General features: G+C 44.8%; 1 protein-coding gene across 4 annotated transcripts in view; it reads right to left on the bottom strand.

Annotated features, from left to right (window-relative positions):
• GRM8 (glutamate metabotropic receptor 8) overlaps positions 1–23,519 on the bottom strand; it is an 834,842-nt gene extending 811,323 nt beyond the window's left edge. For 2 of the 4 annotated variants that reach the window (XM_043873262.1, XM_043873263.1), the window contains exons 1-2: positions 23,069–23,519; positions 12,101–12,923 (exon numbers count right to left, since the gene is read on the bottom strand). In XM_043873262.1, coding sequence (XP_043729197.1) covers positions 12,101–12,610 — 510 coding nt within the window. In that variant the 5' untranslated portion in view covers positions 12,611–12,923; positions 23,069–23,519. Of the gene's footprint in view, positions 1–12,100; positions 12,924–21,027; positions 21,079–22,392; positions 22,657–23,068 lie in introns of those variants that run through there. The other 2 variants (XM_043873264.1, XM_043873265.1) reach the window with 2 other exon arrangements.
• Positions 23,520–23,594: the final 75 nt, after the last annotated feature.

Below are 23,594 nucleotides of genomic sequence, written 5' to 3' on the forward strand. Positions count from 1 at the left end.
GTAGTCATGTATGGATGTGAGAGTTGGACTATAAAGAAAGCTGAGCACCGAAGAATTGATGCTCTTGAACTGTGGTGTTGGAGAAGACCCTTGAGAGTCCCTTGGACTGCAAGGAGATCCAACCAGTCCATCCTAAAGGAGATCAGTCCTGAATATTCATTGGAAGGACTGATGTTGAAGCTGAAACTCCAATACTTTGACCACCTGATGCAAAGAGCTGACTCCTTTGAAAAGACCCTGATGCTGGGAAAGATTGAAGGCGGGTGGAGGAGGGGATGACAGAGGATGAGATGGTTGGATGGCATCACCCACTCAATCGATATGAGCTTGGGTAAACTCTGGGAGTTGGTGATAGGCAGGGAGGCCTGGCGTGCTGCAGTCAGTGGGGTCACAAAGAGTCAGAGACAACTGAGAGACTGACCTGAACTGCTTTCTTAGCTACATTGGCTGGAGGGAGGGGTTGGTGAGGTCCTAGTATCATACTTGGCCTTCAGGCAAATTAGCTCCTTGCCAGAGCCTATTTAGAACTATCGATTGCATTGTTTCCTGGTCAATGACACCATCTTTCATTCTAATCTGCCATTGTTCACCAAATAAGACAAGTCAGGTGGGATGCTTGAGTGTTGGAGGAGAGGGTTACCTCAAGATGAATATTCAACTAACAGTGGACATCAATTATCTCCCTCCTCACTACGGTCAGCATAACTATGCGTCAGGGATTCTGCTTAGGACTTGCATGCACTTCATCTAATTTATCTTAAAACCTTATAAAGGAGGTACTATTATTATCTACTTTTTAGATCTAAGAAAGCTAACATTTAGATCACTTTGCTATACACCTGGCTTCCCAGGTGGTGCTAGTGGTAAAGAACCCACCTGCCAATGCAGGAGATGCAGGAGGCATGAGTTCGATCCCTGGGTGGGGAAGATCTCCTGGAGGAGGGCAGAGCAACCCACTTCAGTATTCTTGCCTAGAGAATCCCAAGGACAGAAGAGCCTAAGGTTAAGGTCCATGGGGTTGCAAAGAGTCAGACATGACTGAAGCAACTTATCACGCTGTACCCCTAAAACTAACACAACATTGTAAATCAACTATACTCCAATAAATTTTTTTTAATTTTAAAAAATAAAATAAATACACACACATAAAAGAAAGCTAAGATTTAGAAATTAACTAGCATGCTTAAGGTTTATTGTTGTTGTTTAAGTCCTGTCCAACTCTTGGCGACCCACACCAGGCTCCTCTGTGCTGCACTCTCTCCCGGAGTTTGCTCAAATTCATGTCCATTGAGTAGGTGATACTAAATAATCATCTCATCCTCTGCCATCCCCTTCTCCTTTTGCCTTCACTCTTTCCCAGCATCAGGGTTATTTCCAATGAGTAGTCATGCTTAAGGTAATACAGCTAAAAAGTGTTACATCAGAATTTGAACCCAGGAAGTTTGACTATGAAACCTGACCTATTTCATATAGTTCACATTAATCTGTTTTACTCAAAACAGTACCAAGCACCACTAGATAAGTACATTACCATAATCTATAATTTGAAGAGACAGCTCCTGAGGATAAATATCTACAGGACACAAATATTGCTGCAAAAAATCTGCTTAGGAATGATATGTCCTTTGTTCTCTAAACAATATAAATGCAAACATTCTCAGAGCTGAAATGATAAATCACTTTGAGAACTCTAATACATAGAATTGTCACAATGTTAATACGTAAATTTAAAATGTAAGAAATAGTGCAAACACTAATGAAACTTAGAATTCACTCTCAATCCATGTAAAAAGAAGCAAGGGTGAGCTGGAGCAAGAATATGTCACCATCCCTACTTCCCAAAGGAGCCCAGGGTGGCACGTGGGGGACACAGAACAGATACCTGACTCCAAAGTTGAGCCTCAGCAGTAGACCTGGGGCTATCTTATATCGAGGAACCCAGTCTCCCCAAGCGCAGAGGGAGCCTGGGAGAGTCTTGGAAGGAGACAAATGGCCAACATTGAAAACACATGCCTATCAGCTTACTGGGCCAAAGGAAATAAAGCAGCAGAAATTGGCTTCATTCTGAAAACAGACAAAGGTAGCTTAGTGAAAAGTGAAAGTCGTTCCGACGTGTCCAACTCTTTGCAACCCCATGGACTATACAGTCCACGGAATTCTCCAGGCCAGAATATTGGAGTGAGTAGCCTTTTCCTTCTCCAGGGGATCTTCCCAGCCCAGGGATCAAACCCAGGTCTCCCGCACTGCAGGCGGATTCTTTACCAGCTGAGCCACAGGGGAAGTCCAGGTTGATGTTATACCTGGATCCCTTTCCAACCCACCAGCCTGGTACTCATTATGTGTTTAAAATACATAAATATTGTGCTAACTCACTTCAGTTGTCTCTGACTCTCTGTGACCCCATGGACCATAGCCTTCCAGGGTCCTCTTTCCATGGGATTTTCCAGGCAAGAATACTGGAGTGAGTTGCCATGCCCTCTTCCCGGGGATCTTCCCAACCCAAGGATCGAACCCTCATCTCCTATATCTCCTGCATTGGCAAGCAGGTTCTTTACCACTACAGCCACCTAGGAAGCCCAACAGGAAGATTACATGTATATTTTTATGTTATTAAGAGTGCCTAGACATAGGGAGAGTCCCTTAATACAGCTGAAAGAGATGTCTCTGTCTTTTGCCAGAGAACACTTTCTATCAATTAAATGGGTAAATAAGCCCTTTTTCCCCACTGTTGGGAAAGGAGGGCCTCTTGTGACCCTCTATTGATTAAGACTGCTGTGGAATGTTATTTGCAATCTCATCGCATAATGGAAATCAGGAGGTAGCTGTCATGGTTTCTGAAGACAAATTACTGGTAGCTGAGTCAAACCATAGCCTCTTTTCGTCTCTGACTGTTCTCAATTCCCTGTTAATGTGCACCTCACAGTCTAGGCTTCTTAAATCGGTCCGCTCCACAGTCATAGGTAGTAAAACTGAGGAAATGTGGTCATCTAAGTGACCCCGCTTTAGGAACCGTGTTCAAGAGGCCATTCCGCTGATCAGGACTCCTGAGCCATGCATTATTTAATAAGGAACACAACTTCCAAAAGGGCACACAATTAAAAATAGATCCATACAGCAGCTGCTGTGATCATGACCAATAGGAACAGAAATTCAACCAGGCATAAGTCAAAAGAATAAAAGGCCGCTACCAGACAGAACATTGTTCAACCTCATTTTTGTCTTGTGTACTTTGACTTGCTAAGTCAGCCAGCAAGCGATTTGCACAGAGCAGAGGTTCTCAAAGCATGATCGGCAAAACGGCAGCATCAGCATCACCTGGGAACCACTGGAAATACCAGGTCTCAGACCCCAACCCAGACTTACTGACTCAGAAGCTCTGCCGGGGGCTCAGCAATGCTGCTTTCACAAGCCCTCTGGGTGATTCAGATGCAGGCTAAAGTTTCAGAGCAGGAGCCAGGGGCAGCCCCCAGAGGTGAAGTTTCCCCAGGAAGTACAACCTTTGGTTGTTTTATCGCTTTCTAGCTAGCTTCTTAAGAGTCTGGGAAGAAACCTGTCCTGAAACCAAATAAAAGCACTGCCACCTTCAATTTGGCTGTGTGCTAAAACTACTTTTTAAAAAAAAAAAAAGCAACAAACAAATAAAGTCTCTAAATTTCTTTAAAAAACTAACCACTGCGATCTTTGGGGTGAAAGAGTTAACAGAAGCGCATAGGACTTTCCTTGCAGAAATATATCTATCTACATAGTCGGTAAAGAATCTCCCTGCAATGCAGGAGACCCGTGTTCAATTCCTAGGTCAGGAAGATTCCCCTGGAGAAGGAAATGGCAACCCACTCCAGTGTTCTTACCTGGACAATCCCAAGGACAGAGCAGCCTGGTGGGCTCCAGTCCACGGGGGTCACAAGAGTTGGACACGACTTAGTGACAAAACCACCACCACCAACATACACCCTGACTTGTTCTAGAAAGGCTTTTCAGACAACTTCTTACACACACACACACACACACACAAATGCATAGCACTGTCACAATTCTCTTGGAAAAACTCCTCACTACTTTCCAAACCACCTCGTTATTATTTATTTAAAGCTTTAATTTTGGCTGTGCTGGGTCTTCGTGGCTGTGCAGCCCTTTTCTCCAGTTGCGGTGTGCGGGCTTCTCACTGCGGGGGCTTCTCTAGCTGCAGAGCACAGGCTCTAAGGTATGTGGGCTGTAGTATTGGCTCCGGGGCTCTAGAGCTTGGACTCAGTAGCTGTGGCACCAGGGCTTAGTTGCTCTGTGACATGTGGGATCCTCCCCAACCAGGGATCAAACCCATGTCTCCTGCATTGGCAGGTGGATTCTTTCCCATTGAGCCACCAGAGAAGCCCTTATCTACTTTTAGCTGAATGAAAGATTGTTTAAATTCTATAGGCTTGTTTTATAGCTTTCTAGCTGTCTTCTGAAGAGTCTGGGAAGAAACCTGTCCTGAAACAATTTTCAAAAGTTTCACACACATGATTTCATATAATCGCATAATAATCCTTCTTTCCCCTACTCCTTTATTGCCCCTCTCCTCTTCCCTCTCCTCACTCACGCATGCATGCATGCTAAGCTGCTTCAGTCATATCTGACTCTGTGATCCTATGGACCGTAACCAGCCAGGCTCCTCTGTCCAAGGGTTTCTCCAGGCAAGGATACAAGTGCATTGCCATGCCCTCTTCCAGGGGATCTCCCAACCCAGAGATCGAACCTGCATCTCTTTATGTCTCCTGCATTGGCAAGCGTGTTCTTTACCGCTAGCGCCACCTGGGGAGCCCGTCCTCACTCACAATCACTAGTTAAAACAATCTTTTTTCTTTTTTTGGCTGCACCATGGTTGGCACTTGGGATCTTAGTTTCCTGACCAAGGATCAAACCCAGGCCCCCTGCAGTGGAAACTCGGAGTGTTAACCACTGAACTGCCAGGGAAGTCCCTGCCTTATTAAACACTGAAAAGACAGGCATTAATCACTGTCAGGTCTTAAGATGTCTTCCATATTCACTGTAGGATGTTAAACCTTTTGAGGCTAGGAAAAAGGAAAGTAAGAAACATTTCATTTAAATTCACCAAGTTTAAAATCTGCTCCACCCGACAAGTCATGATGCTGCTTTAACAGTCTGAATACATGACCACAATACTAACACTGGTTCTAAGTTACTCAATGTCATGAAGAGCCATGGCCTGTGATGCGGGCCTATGTCATGTGAGTCTAACTTGTAGCAAAGTGTTTTGGGGGAATTCATCAATTCAGCCCCTCTGCTGGTCCAAGAAGGGGCACAATGACATCAAAATTCACTCAAGAGCTAACAGTGCTCAGGTGAGCCTCTGGCATTGTTTTTACTTTTTTCAAATAATTAAGTGACCTTTAGAAATCAAAGTCAAATAACTCATCAGTAAAGGATTTATTGAATAAATGATGCTTTATTCATATAATTAAAGTTAAAGGTTCTATAGCTAAAGCTTTATAGCTCTCAGTCCTGGATAAATAACAGAATCACCTGGTGATTATAATATACCAATACCAGGGCTCCACCCCAGTTTTGTTGGTCTTGGGTAGGATTTGGGCTTTTTAAAAAAACTATCCAGGTGATAGTAACATGCAGCCAGGGTTGAGAATTACTGAGGTGACTCTATACTAACCAACATGGAAATCTCTCCCAGTCACATTGTTACATGGAAAAAAAAATGTCAGGCATATCTATTAATAAAATTCTGTGTATGGAGCTTTACTGATAGATATGTGTGTTTGAATATAGCCTCTTTCCATTTTATACTCTCTACTTATTCATTGCTTGGACTTTTCAAAATGAGAATGTGCTCATGTCTTTTACTTAAATTTTTAGTTTTAAAAATCTGTTTAGAGAAAACATGCATTGGTAGGAAAATGAGGCAGCACATGAAAATATAGGAATTCCCCAAATACACCATCTCTCCTTCTTTCTCCCCCTCTCTCTCCTCTTGTTCCTTTTTCTCAAACAGTACAAAAGTAAAACACAAAAAATCCCTTATCTGTTCTATGGACCCAACACCTATTATTTCCAATATCTGGAATTGGGGTGAGGGAGGTGGAAGTGCGTGGAGAGATATGATTCATTCATTCATTCAGCAAACATTTATTGGGTTTCCAGATAAGTCCATACTAGGTATTGGAAATACAACCACAAATAAGATATATATGCCCTATGCTTATCATGGATATCATCCTGCCCTCATGGAGCTTTGTTACATGTAACAAAGAAACTTAATGTAGTGGAGAGAAGTGAGAAGAGACTTGCCCAAGTGGAACTAGACCTTCATCATGGAAGTAATGGCAGCCATGAGACCTTTAAGAAGAGAGGCATGACCACATCTGAATATTTATGTATCCCTATTGCTGTGAGTTGTGTCAGCGACAACAGGTAGTGCCCATTTCCCCCATCACGCCCACTTAGAGCCACTAAGAGAGAACACCCATCATCTCTCATCTGAAGTGAACAGGCTCTTTACAAAACTAAATTAGAGCTTGCCACAGGAGCAAAGGATTGACTGAGGAATCTATCTTTCAATTTTCCATTATCTATTTGCCATCAAATAAGATTTAACATAAAATGTTACCTCCTGCTGAGTTTATTGATTGGGCTCATTTTTCTGTCCATCTAACTAGATAAGCCTGGATAGGCAGATTTACCTGTTCAGAGTTTAGAGTTAAGAAAGCCCATTGTATGCAATAAATAACTTGCAAAATGCTTGGCTTTATGGGAGTGGTTGCTGCAATTAGTGGAGTTTCTTGGAAGAAAATACATCTTTGTAAACATAGAAGGGTTGGCAAGCACATCTAGGGCAATGGGATGCCTCACTGTACTTCACTGACTTAACATGGTCAATTTTAGCCATTTAGAGCCAGGACACTTCCACACAGGGAGAAATCATCTAGCCCACAAGTGGATTTCTATTCAAAAGTCCCAATTGATTGCTTTGGAAAGCAGACACTATAGACTAACCTCCCATCCTTCGATAGTCAAAAATTAACTCTCGGTAAAGTTCACCAGAAAAACAGGAGAAAGAGAATCACATCTGACACTGTCCTTCCTTAACCCAGATGCATCTATGTGGACATTAACATGCATTACTTCCAAGCGCCAATGTGCTATTTTTAACTTAGAATGTTCAATCTTTGCCCAAAGTAAGACATGATTAGTGTTTTGAGGAATGGATTTGCTCTAATTTAAAGCAGAGGGGTGGAAATTTCCAGAAAAGGAAAAAAAACCCAGCTCTTTATAAAACATATGCAAATTCCTCGAAACTGCTTTATAAAACAAATTTAAATGATGGGCTTCCTGGCCAACATACCCAAAAGACCCTCTCATTCTTTTTAATTCTTTTCAAACTACGCAAACTCTATCTGAGAGCTGGACTCCTCTTTTCTTTGGTCTCTCTGCAACACGGGAGCCACTGAAATGGCAGATCTGCCTTCATGCAGGTTGGAGCAGTTCCGAGTTTTCTGAGTTTGCCACTCTGCAGTTATCCTAATCGATCCTACTATTATCTACAAATATTAACATTGCTGTTGTTTTTTGTTCCATTGCTCAGTCATGTCCAACTCTTTGCAGCCCCATGAACTGCAGCACTCCAGGCTTCCCTGTCCTCCACTATCTCCTGGAGTCTGCCCAAGTTCATGTCCATTTGAAAAGGAAAAGTTAAAATTTTACATAACCTCCTGCTCCTTCTGCCTCTGTAACTCAGCTTGCCTTGCAAAGTCTGGATCACGTAGGTCTCAGAAAATGAGTACTCACAATACTAGGACCTAGAGCTTATCTCACTCACCCTTGTCCTGCTCTTTGCAATCGCCCAGCCTCTGCAAACCCGCAAACCTGCTTAATCATGCCTGTCCATGTATAAAAACTCTGTAACCCCTTCGTTCAGGGCTCAGAGCTTGGAGTGTTAACTCCTCTGGGCCCGCGGAGCTAATAAACCAGAGTTCTCCAACTCTCCTAGTATGGTGCTTGGTTTCTGGATTAGGGGTTTCTCCAACACATTGAGTCTTTGTTGCCATCCAACCATCTCATCCTCTGTAGTCCTCTTCTTCTCCTGCCCTCAATCTTTGCCAGCACTTGGTTAGACATAAAACAGTCACCGAGGTGACTGCTCTGCCCCTCTGTTAACCCAAATATGACATGTGTGTGTGTGTGTGTGTTAAGGCTGTGTGTAGTGCTTCTAAAAAGTTCAGATCATTAACACTTTGTCTGTGACGCTCAAACTTGTTTTCACTCCCAATGCTCCTGAGAAACAGGAGACAGTACAATGAGTAAAAATGGTTCTCAGGCGCAGGTTCGGAGGCTCGCACTCACTGGGTCCTGTCACAGGAAAAGCCTCTGAGGTAGTTCTGACTGCTGATACCCCATCCCCCGGGCAGGGAGTGCGCGCCCCCTGGCTCGGGTAGACAATCACTGGTTTGGTGTGGCATTCTGAGCCCAGGGCTGGGGCCACGGGGCCGCTTCTGCCTGTCCCCCTCACCAGTAGAGTCTGGCTCCACTCCCTGTCCAATTCACTGCTAAAGTTTAAAGGACTGATTTTTTCATTTGGCCCTGAGCTTTGACAGGAAGAGAAACAAAGGGCAACATTCCTTCGCTCTAGAAAGGAGCAGGAGCAGCTGTATTCCAGGACAGAGGAGATGCGAGGGTGCATGGCGGCGGGCTGCCAGCATGCTCAGTCATGTCCCACTTTGACCACACAGACTGCAGCCCACCAGGCTCCTCTGTCCATGGGATTTCCCAGGCAAGAATCCTGGAGTGGGTAGCCATTTCCTTCTCCAGGAGATCTACCCCCGCCCCGGGATGGAAATCATGTCTCTTGAGTCTCCCGCACACTGTTCTCCACCCCAAAAAGTGCTGTCTCTGGGGGGTTAAATGAACGCCACCCCCCCCTCATGTCTGAATTGCCTTTACAAAGATACACCATTTCATCAAACCACAATTAGTGATCCCACAAGAAACAGAATCTTCCTCTGACTTAAACAGACATGCTATATGCAGATGGCATGCATGCGTGCTATGCGTGTATACCTCCTTTCCTGAAACAAGGCTTCAGTTAGGAGAACATAGAGGGATATGAGGCCAGGAAAGACTGCCAAGGAGGGCCAGACTGAAGGACGAGGAAGCTGGGGGTGCCTGAAGGCCTTTGTCTCCTTCACAATGCAGCCGAGGCAGATACTACATGGCTTTACCCGGACTGTCCAGAAAAAAGAGAACTGAGACATTCGGAGATTACTTCTGATTTCAGCCCAAATATTTTCTATATAATTTTAAACAGATTCTAAAAAACCCAAGTAATGCTTATTGTTGAGCAGGACAGTGATAAATTCATTAATCAAGATTTTGTTTACATCCCTCATGGTCAGGGTTAATCGTTTGTGGGTTTCCAAACCAAGATGCTCGACCTTCTGTAACTCCATTAATCCAGGAATAAGTGGCACTATGTTGATATCCAGGAGTATTTTTTAGATACTACGGGTCATATGCTGTCCTGGAGGGTCCCAAGTGCCGTAAAATTGTCCTAAATATTTAATTTTATTCACAGTCACATTATTTGGTTAATCAAAGTATTAATCTTTCAAAAGGAAGTATAAGCCCTTCCCCAAGGCATTAATTTGCCAATCATTCCTTTGATAACTATTGTAATATCTCATGTCAGTCCTAGCATACATGTTTAAACAGAATATATTTTCACACATAAAGTGAAACATTTTCTATTCCAAAAGTGACCATCATTTCATAATTAATATCAGTGTGGAGCGCTAGCTAGAGGTCTCATATAAATCATCAAAATAAATGAAAATGGCACAACAATGAAACTGCAATTATCAATTCAGTCACATGATTCCAGGTTCAGCTAGAACACAGGCTGATCACTTACATCTTCTCACTTGCTTATAAAAGACAAATCTTTCAAGCCCCAGTTATTTGGTTAAAAAATATATCTGCTTCCAGATATTAAATGCTCACTCTGGACCAGCATACTGGTCTTAGTTAAGACACCTAGCATAACCAAGATTTCCTTCTGGCTAAAAGGCAGGAATGGCAGCCCCTTCATCTGCTGACCGATGGTTTCCAGAATTGGCCTACAGCACCGGACTCTGCCCAGAGTCAATGGTAGTTCTCCCCCCTGGTCGAATAAGGCCCCTCAGAGTCACCCAAGAGGGTGAGGAGAGAATTGGCCTGTCAGTGAGAGAACAAAGCAGAGAGAAGCCAAGTCTAGAATGCATTAAAACAAAACCTACCCTTCAGGTGGCCCAAAGTTTCCTTTGGCAGCCCAAGCAGACAAAAGACAGTCAGGTCTTGGTGGAATCCTTCACCACCATTTTCTCATTAAATAATCCAACAGACTAACACAGGTAAGAGGTTACCTTGCCTCCAGGTAAGGGGTCGGTTGGCCCAAAAGAAATTGCTAACAACTGTATCCAGTTTCCTTTGAAAGTTTCCAGAGATGGAAAACTAAAGCACCTTTGGCCGCCTATTTCAATTTGGCATCCTTCTTGCCAAGGAGGCTCTTCCTAACGTCTGGCTCAAATATCTCAGGTATTCCCTGATGCCTTTGTGTGACTCTTCAGTACTCCTTAGACACAGAGCACTTCGGCTCAGCAGCATCCTCATTTGAGAAAATTTCATCAATCTGAAAATAGTCATTAAGCTGCCTCTTACCATTCTCTCCTCTAAACTAAGGGAATTCATACAGAAGCTAGGGGGATGTTATAGACGTGAACCAGACTAGATGGTCCCCCAAGACAGCTTCCAAAGCCGAAAGACTTTGATTTGAACACTTCTTTTTTTTTTAAGTTTGCCATCACTTTGTTCATTTTTGTCATTATTATCTGTCATCTATCCAACTTCTCCACATTCTTTTAATATTTTTAAATCTAATACACACAGAAACAGTTTCTTATAACATTAGATGAAGACTCATTAATTCAGAATAAGTTGGAAAAGTCATGTCCCACTAAGTAAAAAAATCAGAGTGAAAAATATTTTCAACTTTTAAAATGTTGCCTATTACCAAAGACTACGTAACAAATATTAATAAATAAAATAAGAACGTTAATGAAAAATAAGTCACAATAACTTTATGGGACTTTATGCCTTCAAACTATTGTTTCATATTTATATTCTTTTGCCAATTTTATCTGATATGTAAATGCAATCTGTAGGTAATAGATCATCCTAAACCAAAAAGTTTTACATTATCCTGCTAAACCTGAGTTTTTAATGCAATAAGAATTACATATAATTATTCAAAGTCTGCATCAGGCAGTCTGAATTAATGAGACGCTGTTCTATTGTAGCTATAATAAACCTGACAACTTCATGGCCATCTTCTAGTCCAGAGTGTCAGTCCCATCTACACATTAGTGATAAATACAATTTCCTCACACAGGAACTTCTGTCATAGCAGAACCTCCCACATTAAGGAAGTTTCACCAATTATCTTATACCTCAAATACCATAGAAACATTTGATCTGATAAATGAGCTAAAAATTCATTAGACTCTCAAAAACTACTTGCTTTGCTTTAAAACCAGCCCAGTTATGTACACACTGCTATATTTAAATGGATAACCAACAAAAACTTATTGTATAGCACATGGAACTCTGCTCAAGGTTATGTGCCAGCCTGGATGGGAGGGGCCTGGAGAAGAATGGATACATGTTATATGTATGGCTGAGTCCCTTCAATGTTCACCTGAAACTACCACAGTATTGTTAATGGACTATACCCCAATACAAAATGCTTTTAGTGTTAAAAAAAAATTAAAATTAAAAGAGAATATCACAAGATGTTGAGGACTCAACATGTCATGGGAATTATCACCTGTTTGTTCAGAAAAAAAAAAGTCACAATTAATCCAATTAATTGCTTTAAAAATATGGAACTAAATCAACACTTGTAGAAACCTAGACACAAACTCCTCTCTTTGGGGAAACTGTGGCCCTGAAAGAGTCTATGAGCATCTTTACTAGGTTCACTTTCTTCTTAAACCTGCAGCTGGAATCAGGACAACTTACTGTCTTGTTACAATGGTCAGAATTGTCTAGTGCCTTTACCTACCTTAAAAAGTCTTAAAATGTTAGCCACCATGATGGACACGGAGCTCGCGGCAGCACCGATAACACCAGAAATCTTGTCAGGCTTGGTGAAAATGGGAGGATCTCCATTAGCACATTTCACATCAGAAGCATCCTTCTCTATCAAAGCCTGCACAAACGTTAGGGACTGCTCCAAAGCATAGGTGTCCCTGGAGCAGGTGTCCAGGATCCGGACACCCAGAGTGATATTGGAGAGGAGATCAGGGTCCTTATTAATCTGGTCAATTGCATAAAGCATGGCCTCCAATCTGTGGATCCCCTTCTCTTTCTTCAGCTCCCCACAAGGCACCCCTCTCTCTCCCTTTGCATGGACAGGAAAGAGACCTCCCAAAATGATGTCCCCATCCACTCGGATGGAATGGGCATACTCTTGGCTGTGAGTTCTTTGCATCATCGTGAGGATCCAGTAGAACTTGGCCGTCAGGAGAAAGAAACAAGGGCAAGAGGCTGATCGCTTTCCCTCGCATACCATTTTCTCCGCGGGCGGTGTTGCAATCCAATACCCAAAGTTTATTCTTGCCACAGAAGAAGGGGGGCCACCTGAGGCTGCACCTTCTGGAGGCTACCATCAGGGCCCATGAGGAAAAGGCTCTGTGGGTTTCAGCAAGTGTTCTTGATTTGAATGTCACAGTGAATTTCCATCAGACCCCAAGGTTCTATTTTATTTCCACATAAAGTCAACTTGCCTGGAATGACGCAAAAATCAGAGGAACAGCTGAGGTTCTGATGTTGGGATGAAGTCACCAATTCACGTCCTTGAAGTCAGCCCTGTAGCAGAATTATTCCTGAAGGGCAGAAGGAAGAAAAGAAAGGGTTCCATTCAATGGGCCTACATTTTTCATTTCTTAAGCCCTGTTTGCACCGACCTCTTTTTTCGTTGTTTCATTTTCACTATTCAGTAAGAAACTAATTCTTTCTGTCCCCTTATGATTCTGAACACCTGGCTGCACTGCATCTAAACAGAGAGATGGATGACACTTTTGGAGCAAGGGAAACAGAAAAGTTATCAGTAACTAGGTTGACTCTTGCAAATCAGAAAGTACTTTTATTTACCATTTTATTTCAATAAATCCAATTTCCATGAAGGTAAAAATCCTGTGATTGATGGCATTATTTCTTTTCAAATCTGTTTTTACTTTTTACAGCTGTCTGAATTTAGCATTTAAATTTTGTCCACAAAATCAGAATGAAAGGCTATTTTCTGTGATGTATTCAACAAGCCAGTCATCTGTTAATGACATTTTTTGGTGCCTTGGATTTTCCGAGGGCAAAAGTGATTATTCAATCACAAAAAAAAAACAAGAGAGAGAGAAAATCCACCCAAGGAGCGCAAAATGTGTAAGTTTTAGAGCTTGTGAAAAGATTAGACATACAATGTCAGCAATTTCATATAAATTATCTTATTGTTCTCTGTTAATAAAAAACGACATGAAAATTAAACACATAGGGTGAGTTATGTGTGAAAAATATTCCTATCACCTTTGTCTGTTTCCTATTAATTTGTCAGAATGCAAGCAATGGGTATGCTTGCAGTTCTGAAGTAAACACTCCTTGATCCTAGAATCCTTATGACCAAATCAGAGCTTGAGATGAACTAAAGAGTTTCTCAATTTTGTCTGACTCAGTGGGGAAAACAGTTATTTCACCAAGATGAGAAATAACCAAGAGTGAAAACAACTACAAGCAAATCTGTAGAAGTTTATTCTAAGACCTTCACTCTTAAATAATTCCATGAGATTTTTTTCAAAGGACTTTAGTGGAGATTTAACTGAAAATGGGAACTGACTTCATGGAAGGGAATTTGATGTTTGAAATGAACATGCAATTAACAGAGTAAACATACCAATGTATTTTGCTAGAATGGGTAATCTAATGTTCATTTCTAACCTATTTATACAAACAAGTCTGAAACCTGAAATGTGGATAATTCTCCTCTACCCTAGTCAACCAACATCTGGTTATATTTTCCATTCACTTGTTCAGTTTCCAGTTCATAAAATTTTCATCCTGTCCTCACTATCCCAAAGGAAAGGATGGTGCCTCCCTAGAGAACAACTGAACATATGTCCAAAACCCTTCAGAGAAAGCTGCATTTTTTTCAGTTTCAGATGAAGTGAGGGGATTTATCAGAGCCCACTGCCTGGAATTTCAGAGTACACATCTGGAATACACTCAGAAATACAGCCAATGACCCAGTCTGTTGAGACAGTTCTTGTCTGCCCATGATAAGCATTTCCGGACTCTTGATACTTGCCAAGCCCTGGATTTTCCCAATTCTGCCCCAAAATACTTAGTCCTTTTCTGTTTTTTCTCACCACTCGACGGATGTTCTATCACATGTAATTTTCCTAGCAGCTGCTTCTCCCACAGAAAATCTGATTTGGCAACAGCCTGACCTCAGGCATTCCACAAGAGGAAAACACTTAGAAAGTCAAGTTGACTTTCTGGATGATGCCATTGAAGTGATAGACCATAAATTACCCCAACCACCCATTAAGAGAAGGAGTATTGTGTTTTACAGTTTCACAACGAAGACCAGTTAGAAGACAGTAAAACCTTAACTCTGACCACTAATTCAGGGCTTGAGACCAAGTCCACAGGGCTGACCCTGAGTGTATCCTTTCTGGCAGACCACAGGATGAATGATACTTGAAGAAGAGATGATGAAGGGGAAAAGGGGAAAAGACCAGCCTTTCTTTGTTACTCCAAGCCACCTCCCAAGTACTTAAAACACTTCAGAGAATAAATGGTTTTCAATTATAGATGACCATAAACACAGTTCATCTGTTAATTACAAGTCATCCTTACCTCTGCCACTCACATAGCTCTAACCTAGTTCCCCTTGTTGTACTGCCCTGGAAATAGTAAAATTGAGTTTCTTTTAAAGGTATGCATCCCATAGGTCTGTTTAGAGCTTTAAGTTAAGGAAAAGTTGGGGAGTGAGTAACAGAGGGACACGAATTAGTTTTGTGTAGTGGATGTGTGTGTAAGTCCTTCAGGTGTGTCCAGCTCTTTTCGACCCCATGAACTGTTGCCAGCCAGGCTCCTCTGTCCATGGAATTCTCCAGGCAAGATTACTGGGGTGAGTAGCCATTTCCTCCTCCAGGGGATCTTCCCGACCCAGGGATCAAACCCAGGTCTCCCACATTGCAGGCAGAATCTTTACCATCTTGGCCACCAGGTAAGCCCTATGTTTACTGGATGGATGCTCTTAAATGGAAAACGAGAGGTTCCATTTTGGTTGTTATTTATTGGGCAGTTTACTTGTATTTTTGCTTAAGTTTCCTCCTTTGCAACATAGAATTAATGGCACATAACCTCTCCAAAGCTCGGTTTCTGGTCTATTAGGGGGTGTCAGAACCCGCCACAGGGCACACAGAAAGCGCAGTATCTGGCCCAGGGTAAGTGCTCAAGAAACAGGACCTATCATTGCTAATTTAGTCTGCAGTTCCTTTTCCACTGAAGAAGAGCAACTGTTTCCATATTTGCCCAGTTGGTGAGGCTGTAACTGAAAATTTCTGTCACTTTAAAAGTAAAATCAGAGCTACTCATAAAATATTGAAATACAGCAGTTATTTCAAAATCTGATACATTGTCATAAGAATCAGACTCCTGATGGCTAGAAGGCTTAGTTTTCCTTTTAAATTCTAAGGGAAAATATATTTGAAAGTTTGTGGAAAAACGACATAAATCTGGTGGCATCGTATAATCTTGCATTGCCTAATCTTGCTCTTGGGCAATTCTTGGGAGCTTTCATCTAAACTCATCCTAGTCAGAGTCAATGAATTTTAACAAAATAATGACCTTTTTGTGCTACCAAGCCAAATAGCTCTACTTCAGGTTCTGGGCTTGATTTAAAATCAGTTTTTCTCTGAAACTGACCTTCCTCTGGGGCTCGATACAAACCCACCTGAGCTGATGGACATCTTCAAAGAGGTGTGAGGTCCACGCTCCTGAAAGCATCCTCTGAGGGGAGCAGACACCTTCCACTGCTTCTGAGCCCTCAGAAGGGCCTTCCAGGAGATTTAACCATTAAATGCCCATGCAGCCCTGCTCGTTACCTCCCAGCCAGTCCTAAGTACATGGTATATGGGTACCCTGCATATCATTAGCACTTCCATTAACCAACGCACTGGCCCAAGTCTGCTGGGGAGCAGGCCCCCAGCTGGGATCTGAGTCTATGGCTCCAGCTATTTCCTGAAAGTATGGACAGCTCCTCCAGGGCCAAGGCCCTGCATTCTACTTCTTTTTATCTTCTAGGTACCTTCCCTGTGCATGCTTGCTAAATCACTTCAGTTATGTCCAACTCTTTGCAACCCTACAGACCGGAGCCTGCCAGGCTCCTCTGTCCATGGGATTCTGCAGGCAAGAATACTAGGGTGGGTTGCCATTTCCTCCTCCAGGGGATGTCCCCAGCCCAGGGATTGAACCCACGTCTCTTACGTCTCCTGTACTGGCAGGTAGGTTCTTTACCACTAGCACAACCCGGGAAGCCCTACCTTCTCTGTATCAAAGTCTCAAACACCTAACAGAGTATCCATTGAATTTTCATACACCAAGCTCTTACATAAATGAGAGGGGGAAAATAGGCTCAAAGAGGTTGAAGATGGCCCAAAGCCCTGAATGGCGCCACAGGCAAAGTCCTCCCGGGAGGTGGGGGGGGAGGGGGGTCCTGCCATTTGAGGAAACCCCCCAGGGCTGCAGAGACTGACTGGGACAACACAAGGAGAAGGCCCCTCCACTGAAGTCTTTGAGAAACAGCTTTGTTGACCAGCTTTTTAAGAAAAACAATGCACTCATTAGGAGGGGTCACCTGGGGGCATTTCCAGGGCAGGGTGATTTCTGAATCTTTCAAAGGACTGAGAATATCAAATGCAGTTTGTCCAAACGCCTCAGCTTCAAATCAGGTTTCCCAGGCAGCCTGAGGACAGTGAGAACAAAACCACCAAGCCATGTGGTGGGGGGTGGGGGGTGGGGGTGGGGGATGGGGCGATGGGGGGGATGGAGGGATGGGGGATGGGGGGATGGGGGATGGGGGGGAATCTATCAGGGGCTGTCACCAGGTCTTCCTCCAGCACTTGGCTAGTTCTTTTAAGACATGATAGGGTAAAATCCTTACAGGAACAGAAATAGCCAAGGATTGTAATCATTTTCTCATAAAAAGGCCAAACAGCCTCTCTCTGCTGAATTCTATTCAGCTCTTTAACAAAAAGGTTAAGCCAAATATTGTCATCAATTCACAAAATTGCAAATTTGGCAGTTTCTGCCCACACTTGCAGCCATTTTTCAGCTGCTGTAGAAAATGCATCAGATTTGTTTGTCTTCTCCTCTGCCACCACAGGTGTGCACAGCCCTGGAATTCTGGTTGGGGCAAAGTGAAGATGGGCTAGACAGAGCCTTCCCTAGTAAGAGAGTCCCAGATTTGGATCCTTGTCTGACAGTCCCTGGCTGATGACACTCGGCATGTCACTTCACCTGTGTGTGCTTCCATTTCCTCATCTGTGAGATGAGTGAGATGGACCATATAATCTCTAAGGTGTCTTCCAGCTTCCCGTTCTGAGGTTCTATTATTTAATGATAAAGGAGTATGAGATTACGCTCAAAACACCAGAGCAAGGCTTTGCCAACAGAACACAATAACTGATTTTGTTTGCAAGCTGAGTGGCTTTTTCCCATCAGTAAGAGAGGATTGTGAAAGCTCTTCTCTAGGAGCAGGCCCCACATTAAGAAAATCTGATACAGAAGAAGCTCAACTTACTAAACAGATAAATTAGAAGGTGATTATTTGCATTACAAAAGAATTCACCACGGGTTTCCTTTAAATAGCTAAATCCCCCCATGAATTTAAAATGCAATCTGATTTAGTAGAATTCAATTTGTGCCGTTTTTTTTTTTTTATTTTCAATAACACAGCCATTGCATAAAAAGACCACATTTAAAGTAATGAGAAGCCACTTTTATAATATGTATCATATAAGGAGAGGGGAAGTGGTGAAACCAACATTTATTGAGTGCTACAGTGTGCCTGCAACCCACTCCAGTATCCTTGCCTGGGAAATCCCATGGACAGAGGAGCCTGGTGGGCCACAGTTCATGGGGTCACAGAGAGTCAGACACAACTGACCGACTACACAACCCAACATGCCTGGGGCCTCACGTATGTTGTCTCATTTCCACTGCACGATACACCCTGTGAGGTTGGTATCACAGCCTCCACTGGGGATATAAGGAATCTAAAAACAGAAGGATTATATGAATATGTCTAAAATCTCGGGCCCGAATTCACATGGACTGATTCTACCTTCTTTCCCTTACCCCACACCCTTGGGTGCAGCAGACCATGACAGATAGCCAGCTGACCTTGATTTGAAGGTTTGAACTGTGAGTGTGGCATCCTAGGGTCTGAGAAGTGCCCCCCACCACCACCCCAGCACTCAATTCACGGCACAGGATAAGTCACTAACCTGGGACCAGTTTGTTTCTAAACTGAGGGATGATTTCTGGCCACCTCCCAGGGTTTTGAAATCAACTGATACAATGTATATCAAAGTACTTCATAAATTGCCAAGTGCTATAAGAATGCACAGGGAAAAAACAATCGGCCCTACAATTCAAATAGTTTACTGATGTATTGTGCTTATAAGACTTGGAAGACCTGAAGAAAAAACACTTTTCCATCATACACAGGACTGGTCAGACCTTAACAAGTTATGTGTCCAATGAATCAAAAGAAAACTGGAAAGAAGGACGTAAAAGGAAAGTCAGTGGAGATCAACATCTGGCTGGAGAGCTGAAGTTCATAGACACTTGGGGCATCCAAGAGGATTATTCTGGAGAAAGTGGTGACAAGATATTCTTCTGTAGGGAGAAGAGGACAAGAGGAAGCCTTCCTAAGTTGTAAGTAGGATATGATGCAGAGCTTCTACCACTAACGCTTTTTACCACTGGAAAAGTTGGCCAATAAACAGCCAGAAGACTTCTGTCTACAGATACACCTTTGCCTGGAAAAGTATGTGCCCAGTAATTTGCACATACTCCTCTTCAGCCTCACCTACATCTTCCCACTTCTGCACACCTGCTCCCTCCTCCCCCAGACCTGGATCTCCCCTCCCTCAGGGCTGATGTGTTCTGCAGGTCAAAATCTTAAGACTTGGTTCTCCTGTTACCTTGGCCCTCCCCAGGCAGGGAGCAAATTCATCAACTGGGATCAAAACCTGAAGATGCATTACTTGTCATCCCCCAACTGAAACATCTGCATTTTATAAGACTGTTTCCAGGAGATCCACAATTTCTTTACCAAAGAAATGTCTCTAATACGGACACTGTATCAAGCCAAAGCGGGGAGGGACCCTGAGTCTGGAGCCTCTCAAATCCCTCCCACAGCAACACCCACCACTTGGAAGGCAGGTCCTGGGAGAAGAATGCACCATGGCTCAAGGTCCTCAGTCAGGGAGTGAGTTATCACAACTTGAATTCAAGTGCTAAATAGAAATGAAAATCAAAGCAAAGAACTCTCTGAGCTAAGAAAGAAAAGAGGAAGAAGGGAGGGAGGAAAGTGGGAAAGGAAGGGAGAAAGGGAGGGAAGAGGAAAGAAAGAAAAGAAAGGGAGGGAAAGAGGGAGAGAAGGAAGAAGGAGGGAACGGAAAAAGATGGTTCAAATCTAAATTTCTAAATCTAAATCCAAACCTAAATTTAGCAGACAGAACCCCGCCCCCCTTGGGATGGAAACATTATAATCCAGCTCATTCTCCATTTACAGCCATTTCTCCCAGAACATCATGGGGTGACGGTGCCCCCACCAGAGCAAACTACATGAGTGAGTCTGGTGATGTCCAGTCAGGGCCTGTCAAGAAAACATCAGCAGTTACCTGAACCTTAAAACACCAGCCTATTCAACAGGCATGGAGATGTGGCCAGATCTTTGTTGTGGCTCCAGTTAAGAGATAAGGCCATGCAACCATTTATTTTTAAGACACTGGGTCAGGGTAACCCCACTCTCCAGATGAAAGCAAAGTCCTCTTTCTGTTGGGCACCCTAACTACAGGAGGAAGAGGATGAGAAAGGAAGTTGGAGGGGGAAAAAATCATTGCTGCCATATGCACATGGGTACAATGTCCTGTGTCTCACGCCCTGAAGACAGCGGAACAGTTCTTCCCCAATGACTGGCATGAGATGTTGCCAATGTGAATGTCAGCGGGTTGTTTGCTGCACAAATACCAATTAAACAAACCCCACAGCAGCTGCAACCTGCCCAGCCAACTCTGAAAAGAGCACATCTCTCCAGACCTCTAACTTTCTCCTGCACTCCCTGGAACCCAACTCTTCCTTTTATTATTGCTTTTAGCGTTAGATGTTTTTAGAATTATTCAAGTAGTAATAGTTTGTAAAAAGAGCAGGAGGGCAGAACTAGTTAGCACCAACCAAACAGAACAAATGGAGCCTAAATAACAGTAAAGAGCTGTGTTCTCAGCATCTTTTTCTTTATTCTAGATAAATCCTCTGCTGGGAGCCTCCTCTTATCTATTCCTCCCCAAATCCCTGGTTTAAAAGCAAGATTTCTTTGTCTTTATCCCAAGTATGATACAACCTGTACGTTGACTCTGAAATAAGAAAACTGCATTAAAAAAAAAAAAATCTTACTTCATTTTCCCCGATGGGTAAGGCTTTTCTCTTCAAAATCATCAAACCACATATTTTCAAGAACCAGGCAAAGAATTTCATACAGCTGATTCTGTCTCCGACAGAGATCTTTCAGGGCATTAGTCACAAGCAAGTGACCGAGGTAAACTAAAGTGGTTTCTGTAGCCATTTGCAATTATTGACAAACAATTTCATAACGGAAAATGGAAATTACAGTCAAGTGCAATAAGCTGTTTATCCAAGATCTACCTGCTGGTGGCTCTTTTTCTTTTTATTTTTTTCTTTCAAGCGAAACAGCAGCTATCATCGGAATGCATTTCTCCCATTTAAGATGTGTCTTATCAGTATCTCCACCACCAACCCGGTTTTCCAGTTCGTCTGTTGGCAGGATTTGTATTCAACCGCGGTGGTGGCCGAGACGGTAGCTTATTCTTGGGTGTTTGCGAGACTCCCACGCCGTCAGGTCTATGGGAAGGGATCACCCCCAAATGGCAAATAGGGCATTTACTCCTCCTCCAGCAGGACTCGCCTCGGGGTCTGAGGATTTGGGGCTTCTGCAGCTGGCGGGTGGGTCTATTTTCATCCCCACCCTCCTGGGCGCGCACATACTCTCTGATCCTGGGCTCCGCAATTGGGGCCACCGGGGAAACAATTCTTCAGGGCAGCCTGGAGGGCGGGGGTGTGGGGGTGGGGTCTTGCGCAGTTGGGTCACTCGCACACCCTTCTGCATTTCATTTGCACCAAGGGAGCGTGTTCCACAGACGTTGGGGGTGGAAGAGAGGGGGTCTGTTATATTTTCACCAACTGGACGAACCTCAAGGGATCTCTGAGCTGTTTGGCTAAGCAGCTGGGCTTGCTCTACGGTGAGGCTCAGAGGGTTCTCCACCTCTGCCGAGATTTCAGCCCGCAGCCACTCACCCCGCCCCCGCTCCCCTCTTCCCTGCCGCATCTTCCTTTTTCTTCTCAGTTCCTTCGACTGTTGAACCCAGGCTCCGGGTAGAGCCAGGGCCTTAGGAGAACTACCCGGTTCCTCTGGCTTTCCCGCGCCGCCGGGGTATTGCGGCGCCGCCCCAGTCCCCCGCGCGCCTGGGGATCTAGGTGCCGCGCGCGACCCGGCAGGGAGCGCCTCCGCCCCCGCCGCACCTGACACTGGAGTACCCACGCCCCGAGCGGGTCGGCGCCAAACTGGGGCCACGCTGGCCGCAGGTGCTTCGGAGGAGCTGTTGGGCGCCTTGCCTTTGCTTTTTAAACTCAAGATCCCTGAGACCATTCCTTCCGCCTCCCCCCCCCCGCCCCCCGCCATCCCCAGTAGGACACTGAACTCCACTGTTTTCCCCGAAAGCCGCAAAAGCGGGTGGGGTGGGGGGAGACCCAGTCTAGCAGGGCTAACTCAGTGAATGCAAACTCGAGGCAGACATATCCTATGTCGCGATGTGGGGTCCCGCGAACGCCTCAAGTACCCGGCTTCTCCCGCGACCCCCCATCTTCCCTAGATCCTGGTTAGCTTCATCCAGCCCCACGCTCAAGAAGGCGGGGGGCTGGGGTTACCCCAACTCATCCTGGAAGCCTGTAACTTCGGAAATCCCTCCCGTTACATTCGCCGAACGGAGGTACCTCGTCATCTCGGCGGGGCAAGTCCGGATTCCGCCAGGGGTAGGTCCGGGAGGTCACCCGGGCAGGCAGTCCGAGGAAGAACGCTTTACAATCCTGCTGCCGCGCGCCCCATCCGAGCACTCTAGGCGCGCCTGCCCCTTTCCTCACCCTTCAGTCTCCCATTCGCCGACTAAACTTTTGGGGGACCGCATCTCCAAGCCTCGGGAGTTCCATGCTAAAGCCTCCCTCTTCCGAACCTCTTCACTGGAATGTAATCACGGGAAGATAAGAGGGGTGGCTGCCTTGTTCTTTGCAACGTAAAATCAACAGACACCCAATCAAGCTCCAATGCCCGGCCAGCCCCTCGCCCCCTGGTGCCCACTCTCCCTCGCCTCCCCCCCATTCCCGTCACCTCCGCCCACTAGTTCTCTCCCAGACTCCGGGTGCGCGAGGCCATCTACTTGGACGCCGGAAAAGCAGATCACTAAAGTGATCTGAAAGAGACGGTGCACCTGCCTGGCCACTGGATGGTTTAGGGGAAGAAAACGTTAAGAGGAATAAAAACGGAGCAATTTTCTCTTTTTCCGCAAGCACAGCCTTTGGGGAGAGTTCAGGGGTGGGGGGCTTTTTTTTTTTTTTCTTCCTGTGGTTGGGCACTTGCTTTCCTCTTTTCCTTCCACTGCTCGGCGAGTCTTACCCTGCTCCCCGCAGAGGGCGCGGTGAGAAAGCCCGCTGGGGGCCCGCCGCTCCATGTCAGCGCCGCCGCCGCGCTAGGCGAGCACCGCGGCCGCACTTGTAGCTGGTCTCGGGGCTGAGGGGGCTGAGCTGGCCCTGCCCGCGCCAAGTCTCTTCCATGTGAATAACAAATACTCCCACCGGCGGCCGCGATTGGTCTGCGCGCCGCGCCTCCCGATCCTCCGCCCGCGGCCATTCACCCCGCGCGGAGCCGCGGCCGGGATCGCGCCCGGGATCGCCAATCGCTTCGCGCCAACCAGTCACCTCGGGAAGCGGGAGGAGGAACTCCGGGGGGCGGGAGACCCTGGATTTCGGTGTCTCGGAGCTGCCCGGGTGCGGGCAGGGACAGGGTCACTCAGCCGGCGGATTCCCTCCCCGCGCTACATCATCTCAGTCCTCAGCGATGCGGGGAACAGAAATGTCAATAGTTCTGATTTTTAAAAATCACCCCATCCGCCCCGCCCCCAACAAAAAAGGGAGGACCCAAA

The sequence above is a fragment of the Cervus elaphus genome, chromosome 18, assembly GCF_910594005.1.
Source record: "Cervus elaphus chromosome 18, mCerEla1.1, whole genome shotgun sequence".
Lineage (NCBI taxonomy): Eukaryota > Metazoa > Chordata > Mammalia > Artiodactyla > Cervidae > Cervus > Cervus elaphus.